Source organism: Alligator sinensis, unplaced genomic scaffold (genome assembly GCF_000455745.1).
Source record: "Alligator sinensis unplaced genomic scaffold, ASM45574v1 scaffold610_1, whole genome shotgun sequence".
NCBI lineage: Eukaryota > Metazoa > Chordata > Crocodylia > Alligatoridae > Alligator > Alligator sinensis.
The window spans coordinates 36,714-52,950 of NW_005842348.1; the positions used below are offsets into that span (position 1 = coordinate 36,714).

The 16,237-nt window shown below is 50.2% G+C and overlaps 1 protein-coding gene across 1 annotated transcript in view; it reads left to right on the plus strand.

Moving 5' to 3' along the window:
* LOC102368376 (testis-expressed protein 264-like) overlaps positions 1-14,023 on the plus strand; it is a 31,185-nt gene extending 17,162 nt beyond the window's left edge. The window contains exon 2 of the mRNA XM_025210423.1: positions 8,554-14,023. Within this exon, the coding sequence (XP_025066208.1) occupies positions 8,554-8,876 (323 nt within the window). The 3' untranslated portion in view covers positions 8,877-14,023. The remainder of the gene's footprint in view (positions 1-8,553) is intronic.
* The last annotated feature ends 2,214 nt before the right edge of the window (positions 14,024-16,237 follow it).

A 16,237-nucleotide genomic window follows, 5' to 3' on the forward strand; every position in this document is an offset into this window, starting at 1 on the left:
GGGAAACAGACAGTAAAGTAAGGAGAGGGAGGGGGAAGAGGGGTGAAAGCGAGGAAGAAGTGCTCTCATTATTGACTGTGTAGCTGGCCAGTGACTGTCATCCTTTCCTGAGGTGCCTTCCAATTGGTGCCTTCCAATCCCATAAAAGGCAGTATTGTTTGAACTGCCCTGCTTTCTGCCTTGGTGTCATTTGAGCAAGGGTGCACCTTAACACACACACACTGTCACCCACCCATGTCCCGAGTTTTGTTTGCCAGCAGCTTGAGGTGCAGTTTCCCCCAAACCCCTGCACCTATCTCCTTGAAACTTGGCAGGCTTTGTGGCCTCAGCAGAGGCTAGCAAGCCTGAAGTTTTGATCCTGCTGTGGCTTAACACATACACGGGACATGAGTTTTTTTTCTTTCAAGACTTTGAGGTTCAGTTGCCCTGAAACCCCTGCATCTATCTCCTTGAAATGTGGCAGGCTTCATGCCCTCGGAAGGGGCTATCATTCCTGCAGGTTTCATCTAAATCAGGTGAGAAATGTCAAAGTTATAGGCTGTTTTGAGCTTCCCCATTATAGCCTATGGGTGAAACATCGAAACAGCGTCAAAACAGCGAAACTGTTTCAACAAAAAGAAACAGAATAGCAGTTTCGAATTGCAATTAAATTTGAAACGAAATGCTGTTCCGTCGAAATGTCGAAATGCAAGTCTAAACAAAATGGTGCCATTTTGCACAGCCCTAGTGCTCAGCATGGTCTGATTGCCCTTCGTGCAAGGATCTCAGAGTTCTTAAACCATGTCATAAATTCAGCCTTTCAGTCACTGGTGAAACCATCATCGTCCTCACTGTGCAGGTGGTGACATGACATGCCTGTGGTCAGATGCTGAGTTCGGGATAGAGCTGAGAAGTGCCATGAGCTCTAGATCCCCTAAGAGAATCAGATCTGGGTTTCTGGCTGTTCTTTAAACAACAAGGCATCAGTGATTGTTGGGGGGAGTCTTGAAGCTGTTTCCTCAGAGTGCAGAGGCATGTTATCCTCTGAGAAGACAAAGAAATCAGCAAAGGGCTGTGTTACTGACACAGGCAATCTGCTTCTTCCCCAGAAACAGTACACTCATGTTTGTTGCTGTTGTCATAACTTAGTGATGTCATAATTGACAATGATTAATGTTTTCCAGGCGGGTTTTGTCATCCTGCCAGTTGCCCTGGCGACGGCTCTAAGCTGCTGTTTTTATCTGACACACTTGTCTCTTTCTCAGCTTTTTAATTGTGTTGTTGTCCAAACTAATGAGACAATGATCCAGGGACTGGAGCTGAGGATGGGGAGACTATGATCTGATCTCTCAGAGTGGGCAGGGAAAGCTGGCTGCCCAAGGACTGGGCGTGGGGACACAGATCATAGAGATGGAGACCTGAGGAGGCTAGAGGCAGGCAGCATCCAAGTGGTGCTCTGGGGCATGTATGGTAAAGGGATCATGGAGAAGGGTCTGTATGCGTGCTGAGAGGTCAGGCAGTGATCAGTGGACTGGGATGTGTCCTCTGATTGTGGAGAGGGTGGACCTAGGAGGACAGAGAGAGAACCATCTGCACATGGGGTTTGGATTGCAGAATCAGAGCAGGGTAAAGGTTTCCAAATACTTATTAAAGAAACTGAAGCAGTGGGCCCATCAGCAGCCACTGTCTATACCCAGGTGGCCTTGTGGTGATGAGGGTTTGATTGCAACATTGGCCTTCCTCAGACAGGTCTTCAAAATTATCTGTCTGCTCAGATTTGTCTCCCCCTATCCTCCAAGCTTCAGGTCTCAGCCCCTCTCAGGCTGCCTGTCTTCCTGCTGGGGGTCATCCATGACACAAATCTCACTGGAGTTCAGCTCTTCAAGGGTCGTGTCCCTAAATATTTTTGTACTTCGTAGGCTTGTAAAACACCCCTGGCCCCAGGCAAAGGGATACTGTGCCTGGGCTTGCAGCTGTCTCCCAGTGGAGGCATGTGCTGCTTCTGCTTAGTAGTTTGCCTTTCTAATCATCCCCTTCCTCTCCTTGCTTCTCTGTAGTTTCCAAGCAGGCCCCTGCCTACTTGGGCAGCAAATACCTGTGGAATTTCATTTGGAGAGAACATTGCAGGCTGCACGTGACAGAAGTGCATTGTCAGTGTTGTTTGCTGCTGGGAGATGCTAACAGCTCTGCCTGTGGACAGGCAAAGGAATAGCAGGCACTAAGCAAGCTTCCCCCTGCACCTCAGTCATGACATATGTTCCCCTTGCTCTGGGCTTGCCACAGCCCTGCCAGTGCCTCTCAATCCTGACCTGAAACCCCCTGCCATTCCAGCCCAGGGCTCCCCACACAGCCCTGCCAGCACCCTCCATCCTACTCTGCAGCCATCCGGTCCTAAACTTCTCCTGAGCTCAGTACACCAAATGTGCAGAGCTAGTTTGGTGTGGACACTGGTTGGAGTCCACTAATCTTCTTTGGTGAGCTAACCCCTAGATTTGAGAGATGGTCCTGCCTACTGCACCTCATGCCATTATTGGAAATGTTTCAAGTCTTTAAAGCTAAAAAGTCAGAACCAAGATTTTCAAGGAATGAGTGATTTGGGGTGCCTTAATTTTGACTGAAATGCAGCACTGCTCATGAAACTGCTTTCAAGGGCCAGATGCCCTTGAGACAGGGAAGCTGTGGGGCCTAGAGCTGAAATGAGGGGTATGGGAGAGGCTCTTTCATGAGATATATTCAACTTAAGTGGGATTGAGTTTCTCAGAGCTCCTTCTACAGCCTTGTACTAAGCAACAATCTTCCAGAGTCCAGTGTTTTTAATCAATTCTGCATTGACAATTGCTTGCTAAATGCAGAGAGCACATTCCAGGTTTTATGACTATTGACATGTCTCACTGAAGGGGTCAAGGCTGAGGAGATTCTTAAAAGAGCTGTGACTCTTCCTGTTCCTGGCTGGTGCCAGGGTCCTCATGCTTCCAGCTGCCCATCAGCTGGAGATATGTGGAAGGATTTGTTGATAAAAAGGTTGGGTTACTACAGCAGGATGGGCCAGGCAGACTCAGCTTCGGAGAAGAATTTGGGAGTGGATTGAGCTGTGGATCTTGACAAGAAGAGGCCACTAGAAAGCAGCAGACTGAACGAACACATATGGTGGAGCTGGAATTGTCAAGTTCACCCAGCGTCTGGTTTTTATCAGTACCGTACTTGCTCTCATATAGGCTGAGCTGCTTACCTGAGATACTCTTGAACTAACATAAATACTGGTACATACCGTGATTTGTGAGGCTTTAAAAAGAAGGAATCTATGTTCAACAGAACGATGCTGAAAAACACCAACTGGCAAAATCAAGCACTCTAGGAAATGCCAGAATTAATATTTCTTCTTTACCCTTAACTCTGCTCTTTGTGCACATGATACAGTCCTCCATCACATGACCCCATACTGTTATTTCCTACATAATCATTGTCTTATTCAGTGCATAGGATGGAGACCCTCAAGAAATGAAACAGCCGTTCAGTTTTTCTTCATATCCTCAGGTGACCTGCCATATTTCTTGCACTCCTCACACTCAGTAGGGGATTATTTTCGCATGGGCTTCTCTGTGGTATACTAATGTCTGAGCACATCACAGCTGATGAATTTAATTTCATAACTCCTGTGTGCTGTAGGAAAGCATTCTCATCATCCCCAAGTTACAGCAGAGGAGCTGTGGCACAGAGGGAGAAGGGGGCTGACATTTTGCATGTCTCAGTGATGGGTCACCAAGTTTGAGACCTCCTGGGTTTGATTTTGCAGACTAGGTGATCCCCTCCTTAAGACAGGCCATGAGACATACCCTAAGTGGTGCTGAGAAACCTTTCAGGGGCCTGGCGAATTGGTTTTGCTTACACATTCAGGGTGAAGTCCTTCACCAGATTTGGAGTCAGGAGGGAACATTGACCTTCCTCAAACAGGTCTTTTCCTCAAGTCAGACAGGAAGGATCACTGGGTTTTTTTGGCCTAACTGTGTAGTATGGGGTATGACCCACTTCCTAGGAACATCTGGACATAACTAATTCCTGCCACAGAAGGGTTTGGTGCCACAGCTTTGGTGACGTCCCCGTCTTGCCCTGATGAATATCATGTGTACTCAGGATCCTGTGCGCGCTATAGGATGCTTTGTGGCTATGATGTGCAGGAGATGACAGAGTAGGCATTGTTACATCCATGCAAGATGGATGTGTATATCCACCCCAGTAGATCCTGGCTCTTTCATATCCCCGGTGGTTCACAACTCACTTTGTTCACAGTGGGTTGGTAAGTGAAGAACAAGCTATGCAGCTATTTGCTGTGGCTTTTACTTCCAAAGGTACCACTTCACCACCCAACTGAAGCACTCAGTGTTCCCACACAGATGTTACACACACACACACACACACACACACACACACACAGAGCTACATACAGTACTCAGTACATGTGATAGACAAGGCCCAGGTACCTCCAGTTGGGTACTCAGAAAGTGAAGAACACTGAGGTGGTATCTTTCATTTCACGACCATCCTTTTTCTTCTTGCATTTCATTGTCTCATTTACTACATGGATCCAACTTCCATGGTAAAGGAGGCACAGTCCTATAGACAATAAACTGTTTGCTGCACAGCCCTGGATTCATTCCCAGAATGCTGTCCATCTTGGTACTGAATGAGGCAGGGTCCTTTGTTCAAAATAGTATGTGATCATGTAATGAAAGACTGTATCATAATGCACAAGCACAAAAGGGCTGAATGTTACTTTTGTATTTCTAACTCTTTGAGTGCAGCCTTCCTGATGGACTATTACATTGCTTTTGCCTGTGCAATATTAGTAAGATGCCAGTTGTTGGCTATGGACCTCAAGACACCACTGTGTTATAGAGCATGTTGCCACGCTGTCCTCCAACACTGTCCCCAGGGATATCTGCACTGCTGAGTTGAGGCTGTATCTCAGGGTACTAGTTATGGGGGGTGTGCACGCAATTGAATTACTTCTTGCTACCTCTCCTTTTCACCCCTCCTGTATGGCATGATACATTGATCCTCTAGGCGCAGAAGGGCACCCCTGGTGTTCTCATGGCTGGCCTCTTGTGCTCCTGTCCACTGCAGTACCTCGTGGATACACACACGTAGGGCTCGTTTCAGACAGCAGCACAGTGCCTGAAGGGCTTGCATTTAGAGAACTGGAGCAAGAGGAGAGGGCAGCTGGACCACAAAGCCTTTATTGTCTTCCTTGGACCATGCTTATGCCCCTAGGTGGGGAAAGCATTAGGCACACTGAGCTACCAAGAGACAAATGTCAGTGTCTCCCCACGTCTGAGCTGCATGGGCAGGGGGAGGGGGCAGCTTTAGTGGAAGTGCAGGGAGCTGGACCTAATGCTGAAATGCGTCCTGGGAACAAATGAAGCCTTGTTTGAAAGTGCTCAAGTCTCCAGGGCAGCTACTAGCTTTCTGATTCTAAAGAGCCTTCTCTGGGAGAGTGAACTAGGGGCTGTAGAGGAGCAGAGCTCAGGAACTCCCCTTGCAGGCTTGTCCTGCCCTGTTTTCTGGATGGGGTGCACTGCAGGCCAGGGCTGGAGCTATTGGCAGGGCCGTGCAGGGAGCCCAGGATATATGTTGTGACAGTTGAGTGATACAGAAAAATAGCTGCTTGGATTTAGTGAAATCACCAGCTTCACTTCACTGAGACATTTAACATGCGTTTCCCAAGAAGCAGAATTCAGTGGCCCACTGCACATCCAGCTTGTTCAGCTCACCTCCTGGAAAACCTGTCCAGATCCATGTCTGAAGTACATAACCCAAGGGGCAAAGTACAGAGCCTTTGAAATACAAACTTAAAATGCCAGGGACTTCTGGAGCAGCCAGACCCTGGGGAGGTAGGTTGGTGACCATCCAGCTGCCGCAGGTGCCAGCCCACATATGGTCCAGGGGACAGGGCAGAAGCTGCATCCTAGTTTACCCTGGCAGGTGAATCAGTATCATTCCATCCAGTAGTGAGCAATGGCTCACACATGCTCAAGCCCCCTACACCACGCACTGCTCCCCTGAGGGCTGGCGGTGCTCAGCCCTGTGTTCAGTTCCAAGCATCTGGGCTATATTCATGTGATCACTGCCATGCTGATCTCTATCACAGTCCGTGCACCTGCAACAGGCTTGTTAGCTCATTACTGAGGCACAATGTCAAGAGCAGAGCTTCTTGCAGGAGTAGCTGAGCCTTGTGCCTAAGGCACAATAGTGAAAGGAACCTGGGCTCTAGCACTGGTACTGCTCCTAACTCACTGTAAGCTGGAACAAGTCCCTTCCCCACTTGGTGCCTCTATTTCCCCCAGGGGCAACATGATGCTTTTCTAAGGCACAAAGAGCTCCTTTGATAGAAGTGCCTGTTCTTTATGATCTCAGTCTCAGACACCAGCCACAACCACCTGCTTTAACTCTCCTGAGACAGGAAAGTTCTGACTTAGAGTGGAGCAACTCTGACACATGCCAGCCAGCTGAAGGCTGGAGGAAGGTGCTTTCCTTTGAGAATCAAGTCCTTCAGAGCAGGGGGGTTTATACAGCCTGGAGCTTGGTGTGTCTGTGCTGCAGGGGTCGGGCATAGGTGATGGGAGAGAAGTGCTGAGGCTGACGACCAATTAGTGCTATCAGTAGCAGCGTTTTTGTGATGCTGACAGCGCCTGCTTGCTAATAGCCGGAGGCGGTGGCTACCCAGGGGACCTTGACGGGTATAGCTGCTCATGAATAACTAGCCCTCTGTAACTCCTCTGGTAGCATTTAGCTATTAGGGACTAACTCCCTTGTGTGAATACTGGGATAAAGTCCTGTTTATTATCGAATGGAGTGTGCACTTGGGAGCTATTCCACAGGAGCTGTTGTAGAATAGCACGTTTGGCAGACACAGGCAGTGTCCCCACTGTTCCCACTGGCTGTCACCTGGCCATGAATCGTGCTGGATTTCATTCACTTCTAGGACAGTCAAGCTACAGGCAGTTCCAAATTTCCACCACTGCATGCCCAGTATAGAGCTCCTTGTCAGTGCTCAGTGGTGTCACTCCCCAGTGAAGCCGTTTCACTGCCCCTGCCACCCCATGGCAGGACTCTGCAGGCTCACACAGATGTTTATCTCCTCTCTGCAGAAAGTGCTGGTGCCTTAAAGCATTTGGAAAAGCACAAGTGGGGCAAATACGAAGTGCTAGGGGGCAGGTTTGGGTGCAGCTCACCGGAGAGTGCATTGAAATGTAAAGGGCTGTATGGCTGCATGTTGAAGCCATTCAAAGAAGTGCAATTCGGGTTCTCCTGGCAGTGCCTACTCCCTACTACTTGGCCTGCTATGTCTTCTGGTTAAACCCTTAGAAAACTGGCTAGTCCTATGGTGTTTTCTTGTTCAGGGCTGCCAGTTTCTTGGGGTGTGGTGCAAGGGATGAGAGGGTCTGTGTCTGAAAGGATGTTGCGGCTTGGTCAGCTCACTGGTTGAGCCTGTCTTTCATGACGCTGCTCCAGGCTCTTCCTCAGCCAGCCCTCCTCCATTAGTGCCCCTCACTCCTACTGCCTTTTGCTTCACATCAGGAGCAAGCCAGGGGGAGGCAACTGCCAGCAGCCTGCCCTTCTCCTAGCAGGTATATGCTAGCCTGGAACCCAGGGCAACTCAGCACTCAGAGGGTGACCGGTGGGGCAATAAGAATTATGAAGAGCAAAAGGCTCTCTGCTAGCAGGAGGAGAGGGAGGAGGAGTGGAGTGGAGATCTTGGTGTCTTGGAAAAACTAGGCTGTTGGAAGGGAGTGGGGATCAATTTGCAGGAGGAAAGGGGACAGTGGAGCTAGAGGAGAACAGAAATTAAAGCAAAGTGTCATAGAAGGAAGCTGGTCTCTTCCTGAGAGCTATAAGGGTGAAATGTATCTTGTCCAGCATGTGTCCAGTAGCTGTCCTAACAGCCTAGCATTACTCAGTGAACCTGAACTCCTGCAATGACATGGTACTTTGTACCTGATTATTACTGTGCCCCACAATCTATTTTGGTGCTTTATGATGGCATATATGAAACTTTACAGGGTAACTTCAGCTGGGCTGGAGCCTTTGGCTTTTGCTTGGTCATCCTAATGCCCTAATCTGGACTTGGTATCTTAGAAACACCAGAATGCAAACAGATGCCTGCAGAGAGGCACATACCAACCAAAAGCGCCCTAGTCTCCAGGTGTTTGGGACAGAGCCAGATGGGCTGGGGTGATAATGCATGCCTGTGCCATATGCTCCTTGGCATTTTCTGCAGCTGAGAGACTGCCTCCTTGGCAGGATGGCACTTTCCCCATGATCTCCCCCAGCCTTCCCAGGTGAGCTCTCTTGCTGGGAAGGATGAGAGGATTTGTACAGTTTGTTTGGACTTGATCTCTTTTGCAAATATCTCTTTGACAGGGTTCTTCCCTTGGCAGAACCCCCTTCATGGGGGCTAATGGAATAACAATGGGACTGAACTCTCCAAGGCTGGAGCTGTAGGAACAGCCTCCTCTGCCCTGCTCTGCATTGCCCTTTCCTCTGTGTTAACCTCTTCCTCTTCTCTCCTTTCCCAAGGGGCTGACACCCTGAGTGAGACGAGTTCTATCAGCCTGGAGGCCACGACTGACAGCCGAGAGACCTCCGTGGCCACCTCCATCCTGTCACCATTCACAGCTGGCCACGGCCGGGATGAGACAGACAATCGCAGTGAGCACAGCTACAGTGAGTCGGGGGCCAGCGGCTCCTCCTTTGAGGAGCTGGACCTGGAAGTCAGTGGGGATGGCGATAGCTCAGCAGTGCTACCTTCTGAACTGAGCTACACAGAGGACCAGGAGAGCATGAAGACCAAGTGGACCAAGGAGCCTATTGCCTTGGAGAAGGAGAGAGGAGAAGAATAAAGCAGAGTTCTTCCAGCTTCCTTGCCTTTAGTAGGGATTGTAATCACAGAGAACTGATTGCGTGTCCTGTTTTCTTTCTCTCCAACCAAGAGATTTCAGTCACTGATTCTTATTGAGACCTGCTCCCTGCTCTCTGCAGATGGGCACTTTGAGTGGTAGAGAGAAGGACGGTTATACCAAGGGGAATTGTTGCTGGGAGCTGTTCTGCAGTAGCCATTCACCAGCATATGTATTACAGCAGAGAGCTGGGGGGCGGAGGTGCAGTCTGTTTGATGAGCAGTGAAATGTACTTGCAGTTTGTGTGTCTGTAAATGCACAGTGAGCTCTGCACAAGCCAGTGGATGTGTGTGTGTGGACAGCCCAGGTCCTCTCCCCACCCCCACACCCAGCCCCTTCCTCTCCTCCAGGCAGCCTGTTTCTCTGTCACACAGACACATATTTACTGGCACCAAAGAGCAAACAATGGTTTTGTTCCATAAAAATGAAAGGTACAATGTAAAATTGCTGTTCTGAAGCTGACATCAGAGCGTTCGGGATCTGTAATAAAGTGAATGCTTTTGCTCTGAGTTTTGCGGGTTTGAGGGTAGGGGTCACGGGGCTGTCTCTGGAAGTGTTGGTTCTTGTCCTTTTTCACATTTAGCTGGACTGTCCCTGTACTTCAAACTTTCTCTGCTCTCAAATTATTCTACCTTGTAGAAGACCTGGCTTTCCCTGCTGATTGGAGCTGGAGACATTACTCTTGTTAGGAGCAGCTTGGGGTCTAAGTGAAATTCATTGAGGCCTTTCAGTACACACAAGCCTACACCAGTGATAGCATCCTCACTAGGGGCATTGACTTGCTGCCACTTGACTTGGACTGAAAGAGTCGGGGAGACCAAGCTCCTCTTTCTGTGTTAGAAGATGTCCCTCTGGGCAAGGGTAAAGCATGCTGGCGGAGGCAGCAAAGAGAAGCTTGCCTTGCCACCTCATGTGTTCCACCTACGGGGGAATAGAGGGTTTATCTCTCCATCTGCCAATCTTCACTTCCATGACCTCAAACACAATTAGACTAAACTGTCCCCTTACCACCCAAGACTCTCTCCTCTGAGGGTTCAAATCTTGTTCTGGCAGCTCTCTGCTCTGCTTTCCTATTCCCACTTTTTTTCCTGCCTTCTTTAGAGCCAGACCAGGTCCCAGGCTAGAGAATGAGAATGACACTTTGCATCATCTTTACAGCCTCCTTGAAGGCTTTCACATGTTTTTTGGTGGGGAGCAGGGTGGGATGGGCAGGGAGCTGCTGCATAGTATTCTTAGGGGTAATTGTGGGGAACATAGTTCTTCCCTGGTTATACTGTAGATGCCTGGATGGGGTGCTGTGGTATAGAAGAGATTGTCTGTGTGGGAGCCAGTCCAAGATGTGGTTTTCCTGTGCAGAAGGTTTATAGACAGAATGCTGTATGTACATGTAGAAATGGGGAGGGTATTCAGGGCTATTGCAATGGTTTCCCAGCACTGGGGGGTTATGCATAGGATCTGTAGATATACTTCAGAGCTAGGGCAGATTCACACATACACACACGTGCACACAGAGTATTGGGATATCTCAGTGCTGGTGATTCTCAGATGCACTAATGCAGTGTTGCAGACACAGTTTGGTGCTGGAAGTGTGCTCATTCAGTGCTGGGGTGTAGTGGTGGGGGGAGAATGTAGAGGTAGATGCAGATTTCATAGAGGCTGTTGCTGAGTGGAGCTTATGTACTGCTCTCCCACTGCCAGAGGTTCCCAGGTGCTGAGCTGAAAGCTTTCACAGTGGCATGCATCACTGTAGATCAGATTTTATATCATAGCATATCCTTTAGCTTGTCACCGAAACCCAAGCAATGCTGGGGATGCAGCCTGTAGACTGAACTGGGTCAGCCTGGTGACCCAGACCCTAATCTGCATTGAGGGTCAAAGGAGGCACTGGTCAGGATGCATTCCTGGCTAAGGCTCTTGTATGGATATAGAGTAGTATAGAGTGGAGACAACTTGGAACTGAGATCAGTGAAAAATGATCTGTGGAGACCCTTAGCATTTTCAGAGCTCTGTTCTCTTGACTGGATGGAGACATCCAGAGAGAGGAGGGAGAGGGCAGGAGGGAGGCTTGAAAGTCCCAATCTTCCCTCCTGCCAATATGCTCTTCAGCTCATGTCCTCCCTGTAGGAGCCCCAGATCAATGACTTGCTCAGTGTTTGTCAGTGGACCTAGATCCATGCAGCATGAATGGAGTTCAGCACCCAGCAGTCTTCAGCCTTGCCTTGTGCCTCAGCATCGACCCAGTCTGCAGAGAAATCGATGGTGACAGTTAGCAAAATGACCTGCTTGCCCCGCTCAGCCCAGCTGGCAGCTCGGCCCCCTCCCCAAACGCTCCCACTGAACCTTTCCTCTCCTCTGTGCACTTGCTGCTGTTCTTGCTGCTCCAAGTCCATTGATCACCATTTCCACTGAGACTGTTACATTTTCATCCTTCCAGGGGGTGTTGTGCAGAGCAGCCCACAGTCAGACTGTGGCTGCCATCCTGTCCATTGTGTGTCATCACCATCCACTGCATTTCAGGCTGTCTCCCATTTACTGTGAGCACCTGGGTGGGAAGCCCCACCTCAAAATCCACAGAGGCAGAAGGCTGCTCTGTCTGCATCTCATCTCCCCACAGAGGTCCCAGCATCCAGAAGCTGGAGCAGATACATATTCTGAACACAGGGACTTGGTTGGGCACTAACCTTTTGGCACCCAGGGGATTTTCTTATGTGGCATCACCATGGACATATTGGTGGGAGCTCCCAGGGCATATGGGACCTCTGGGATGTCTGCACCTGCCCATGGTGGTGGGTTTCTTGAGCCTGGTTAGGTCTGTGGACTTACTTGAGCATCATCAGGCACTGCTACTTGGCATCCAGTGACTTCCTTTGGGCACACTTGGGACTTCAATGAGCAGGACCTCATGCTGCCAGCCTTAGGGGAGTGTTTACACCAGAGACCTCAGACAGTTTCAAAGCCTGTGAGAACAAAACGTGTGCGCGTGTCTGTATATACGTGGCAGGTGTGTACCTGTTTCTGTGAGCATGTGTGTAGGGGAGCTTTTTTGTGTGCAGGTATGTGTGCATGTTTCTATGCATGCATACAGGTGCATGTAAATAGGCAGGAGGGGGTGAATGTGGCCCTGTGTTTTTATGTGCACCTGTATGCAAGGCTATATGCCTATCTGTATCTACATGTGCAGGCATATGAGCCTATATGCAAGGTAGTGCATCCATGTTCCTGTGTCCAGGAAGGTAAGTTTATGTTCATGAAGTCACGGGCACCCATGCATATCTGTACACACCTCACTGTGTCTGTGTACACATGTCTGTATGAGTGTATGCAGTCAAGCTCCCCATCTCTCTCCAGCAAGGAGGGCTGCTGCAAGTGCCCAGAGGAAGCAACAGCAAGAAGCTTCGGCTGGACAAGACAATACCCTTCCCCCAGGTTTGGCTGAGGTACCACACGACCATCCCCTTGCTGCATGTTGCATGGGGGGCTGTAAAGGAAAAAAGGAAGTTTGCTCCATTTCACAGTAATGGCAGCTTGTCTGGGAATCCTGCTGTGAGGTGGGGGGAAGGGGAGAGCTGTCAGAGCTCGTGTCTTGTCATTTGGAAACAAATCCTGCTTTACAGTGGTGCATGTGTGTGTGCATTCAGCCCTCCATACCTGCCTGGCCACTGTGTTCACCTAAGGCCTTCCCTATATGTGTACATGTGTGGATGCTGTGTATGACACAGATACACATGTATGAGTATGGATGTGTAAGTACATGGAAGAGCAGGTGTGTAGGGGTGTGGATAGGGGGTGCATGAGCACAGCCATATACCAATGTATGCAGTCTCATTTGGCAGAGCACTCGGGGGAACCCGTGTATCCTGGAGGCTTGAGTGCATGGGGCAGGTACAGTGTGCCTGCATGCTGGCCCAGGCAAGCTACTCCCTCCCAGCCCTGACACCCCATGGCTCTCCTTTCTCTTTTGGAGGGGGAGCAACAACTGTCCTGCTGCTGCCCAAATGCTCCCTCTGCAGTTGAAGTCATGGGCCTGCCTTTGTCATGAGGAATGGCCAGGGATTGCCCTGTCCCACGGTGGGAGGAGGAGCTGGAGGGAGCATCCAAGCAGTGCTGGCCTCCAGTGACCTCCTCCGGGTCATCAGCTTCCTCCCACCAGAAGCTACCCGGGCAGCGGGGTGGGAGGACACATGCAGCTGCCCCCAGTGCAAGTCCTTCCTCTGGAGCAGCCAGGGATGCTGCTCTCTCAACATAAGGTCCAGCAGCCAAAGACAGCACCAGCCCCCTGGTAAAACCACTGCTGCCCAGCCCTGGAGAGCACACCTTGTGGGGATGGGAGCCCTGGAGCCTGAACCAGGGGGAGGGAGAAAGACCAGTGCAGTCCATCCCAACCTCCCCCTGGAGAAGGGGTATTTGAGGGGTCATTGAGTAAGACAGGCCTCCCCTATCATATGCTAGAAAAGAGTTAAGTTTAGGGGCCTATTGTCAGGAACCTGGCAGCAGGCAAACCAATTAGCCCCCAGCTGGCCCTGGATACCGGGCTGGGCCTGACTGCCAGTGGCCTAATGACCTCCAGCTGGCCCTCAGCTGCCTGCTTATAAGAAGCATCTTGTTCACTGCCAGCAGGCTGCTCAACAGGACAGGTGTCTCTTTGACTGGTTTTGGACTGCTGATTCCTTGTTCCTCATTCTGTTTCCTGCCTGCTGACTCCTTCCAGATCCCACCCTAGATCCCTTTGCTCCAGACTGACCTGGCTCCAGCCCAGTCCTTTGTATGCTAACAGCCAGCTTGTGGCTTGTCACTTTAGTGATCACCTGTTGTGTCTTACTGTGTTTTCCTTGCACTGTCCCATGAAGGGCAAAGCCCTCCTGTTCAGCACTGCAGGGTTCAGTTGCTTGCGGCAGTTTCGCAGCACTGGGGACTCCCTGTTCTCTGCCATGAGTAGCCAGAGGTTTTCTTGTTTCCTCTCCCTCCACAGGACTGGGCTGGGTCAAGTCAGAGGCAGAGCAGGTAGAAGGTCTGTATACATGTATTGATGCAACTGTTAAGATCCACCATGGATATGATTCCAGAGAGTTATAATAATAAATTACTATTAGTCCAACACAGCAGTGTCCAGAGTGTTGTTGCTGAACTCACAACATATCACCCACATCCTAGTCCAGGGGCGGCCAATTATTTTGGGCAGAGGGCCGCTTACTGAGTTTTGGCAAGCCATTGAGGGCCACGTGACAAGTAGCTCAGGGCAGATTAATATTAATTTTCTAAATTTTTAGGGGCCCCGCAGGCTGGATAGAACGGCCTGGCGGGCCACATCCGGCCTCCAAGCCACATTTTGCCCAACCTGTCCTAGTCCCATGCAGCTACAGCTGCCTGCCCTTAGCTAGTAACTCCAGTCTAGATTCCTGCCTCCTGCTCCTAAACCCCCTGGCTTGTGGCTACCCAGGGTGATGACTTATGTGTTGGTCTCTTACAGACCTTGGCTTCCTGACTGCCTGCTCCTGATTCCTGACTTTAGCTAGGATTCTGGCTTTCCTGGCCTTGTCTTCCTGGTCTCCTGAGTTGTCACCCTCTGCAGTCAAGCTGTGTCCCCACCATACCTCTGATACAGCGCTTTGGCCCATAACTCCTCTCTCCAGCTCTCTGTGGATCCAGACCATGCACTCCAGCCTGGGGAGTGCCACAGGGGACACATGGGCTTGCAGATTCCTACGGCAAACTCTTGGTCTGGTGGGACCTCTTTGCTATAGATTTTCAGCTGCTTCAAGCCACAACTGCTTGTCTTTCTGGACCATTGTTCTGCCTGTTGGGGTCTAATGGGGGTAAGACAGCAATGAGCCAGATGCAATCGGTCTTGTTGCAATGTGCTCTGAGGTGGCTGGTTCCTCCTAAGGGCTGTGACTCCTGTTTTGTGCATGTGGGAGGTAGGTGCCCAGCAACCTGCCATCTCTGGTGATCAGGCCTCTAGTCCTGACTGGGCCCCATGAAAAACCTCATGGCTTGTTCCTATCCCACCCTTAGCCAATACACAGCATGGCCTGGACCTTGGGAAAGGCACGAATGCATCAGCAGAGCCAGACCAGAGCCCAGGTGTGGAATGGAAGGAGCCTGCTCATAGCAGCTTTCACTTTGCCCTCCTTTTGCCTGGCCCTGCCCACTGCTGCCAGACTCTCACCTTCATTGGTGACTTGACCCAGCACAGGTTTCAATCTGTTTATGTGGAGCGGTGAAAGCCATGCGGTAACCATGGTGCCACTTAGTTTGGAAATACACAAGGGATCTGACCTAGGGCCAACTGATGTCAAGGAGAGTCATTCCACAGATGTCAGCTTGGACTGGGCCTGTGGTGGGCACAGCTGGGGACACAGCAAGCCAGCCAGCGGAGAGATAGGAACCTGGGGCCAAATTCACCTCTGGGGCAGATCCACTGGAGTCCAAGGATTTATACCAGAGAAGAACTAAATGGGACCCTGATGCAACTCGGCTTTAGGGGCCCCTTCCTGCAGTCTGCAGGTCTGGCTGCTCTCGGATATTGCCCCCTCCAGACCCTGGACCTGCTGTCTTGGAAAGAAGCTTGGATCCAGAAATCTGCTTTCAGGGCAGAGGTAGAGATCACAGCAGGACCTATGCTCCTAGGCTATTAACCCTAGGAATCTGCTTCATGTGGTCTCTACTAGAGCGCTGGATGCTTTTCTGAAGGTGGAAGTGGTATCTATGAATGAGAGAGGCATGATGCATGGAAATGGGCCTAAACCAAAGTGAGCTCCCAGTACCTGGGTCCTAACGTTGTTTTAGGTCACATCTCTTTTCTAGTTCAATTCGAGTATCTGTCTCCAAACGCAGGGCTGAGATGCCCAGCTCCTTTCTGATGGTGTCACAGTGTGTACATTGATAAATTACCCTGGGATGGAGAGCAGACAGACCAACATCTATTTCAGGGCAGTCACACACCGTAGGCAGCTGTTATTGTGCTTCACCAGCAGGTGGCAGGGAAGCAGATAATAGGCTCTCTGCTCTGAGTAAAAAGTATAAATGGCATTAGCTATGCGCACAGAAGATAAGCACCAGCGTAGTTTCACCCTGATGTCTGCTGGGGTAACTCTATGGTAAACTCAAGTTAATTCCACCAGCATAAAGCTGGACATCGAGCATCTGCCCCTCTTTTATCCTGGTGTGATAGCTCAGGATGCTGGAATGAACATGTTGTGTGCCTAAGCCCACCAGCTAAATTCCGACTGGGATCAGAGAGAAAGCCTGAGTTGCCAAACTGGCTGAATGGAGAGTAGAACAGAGCAAACCTTTTATAGTGGCCC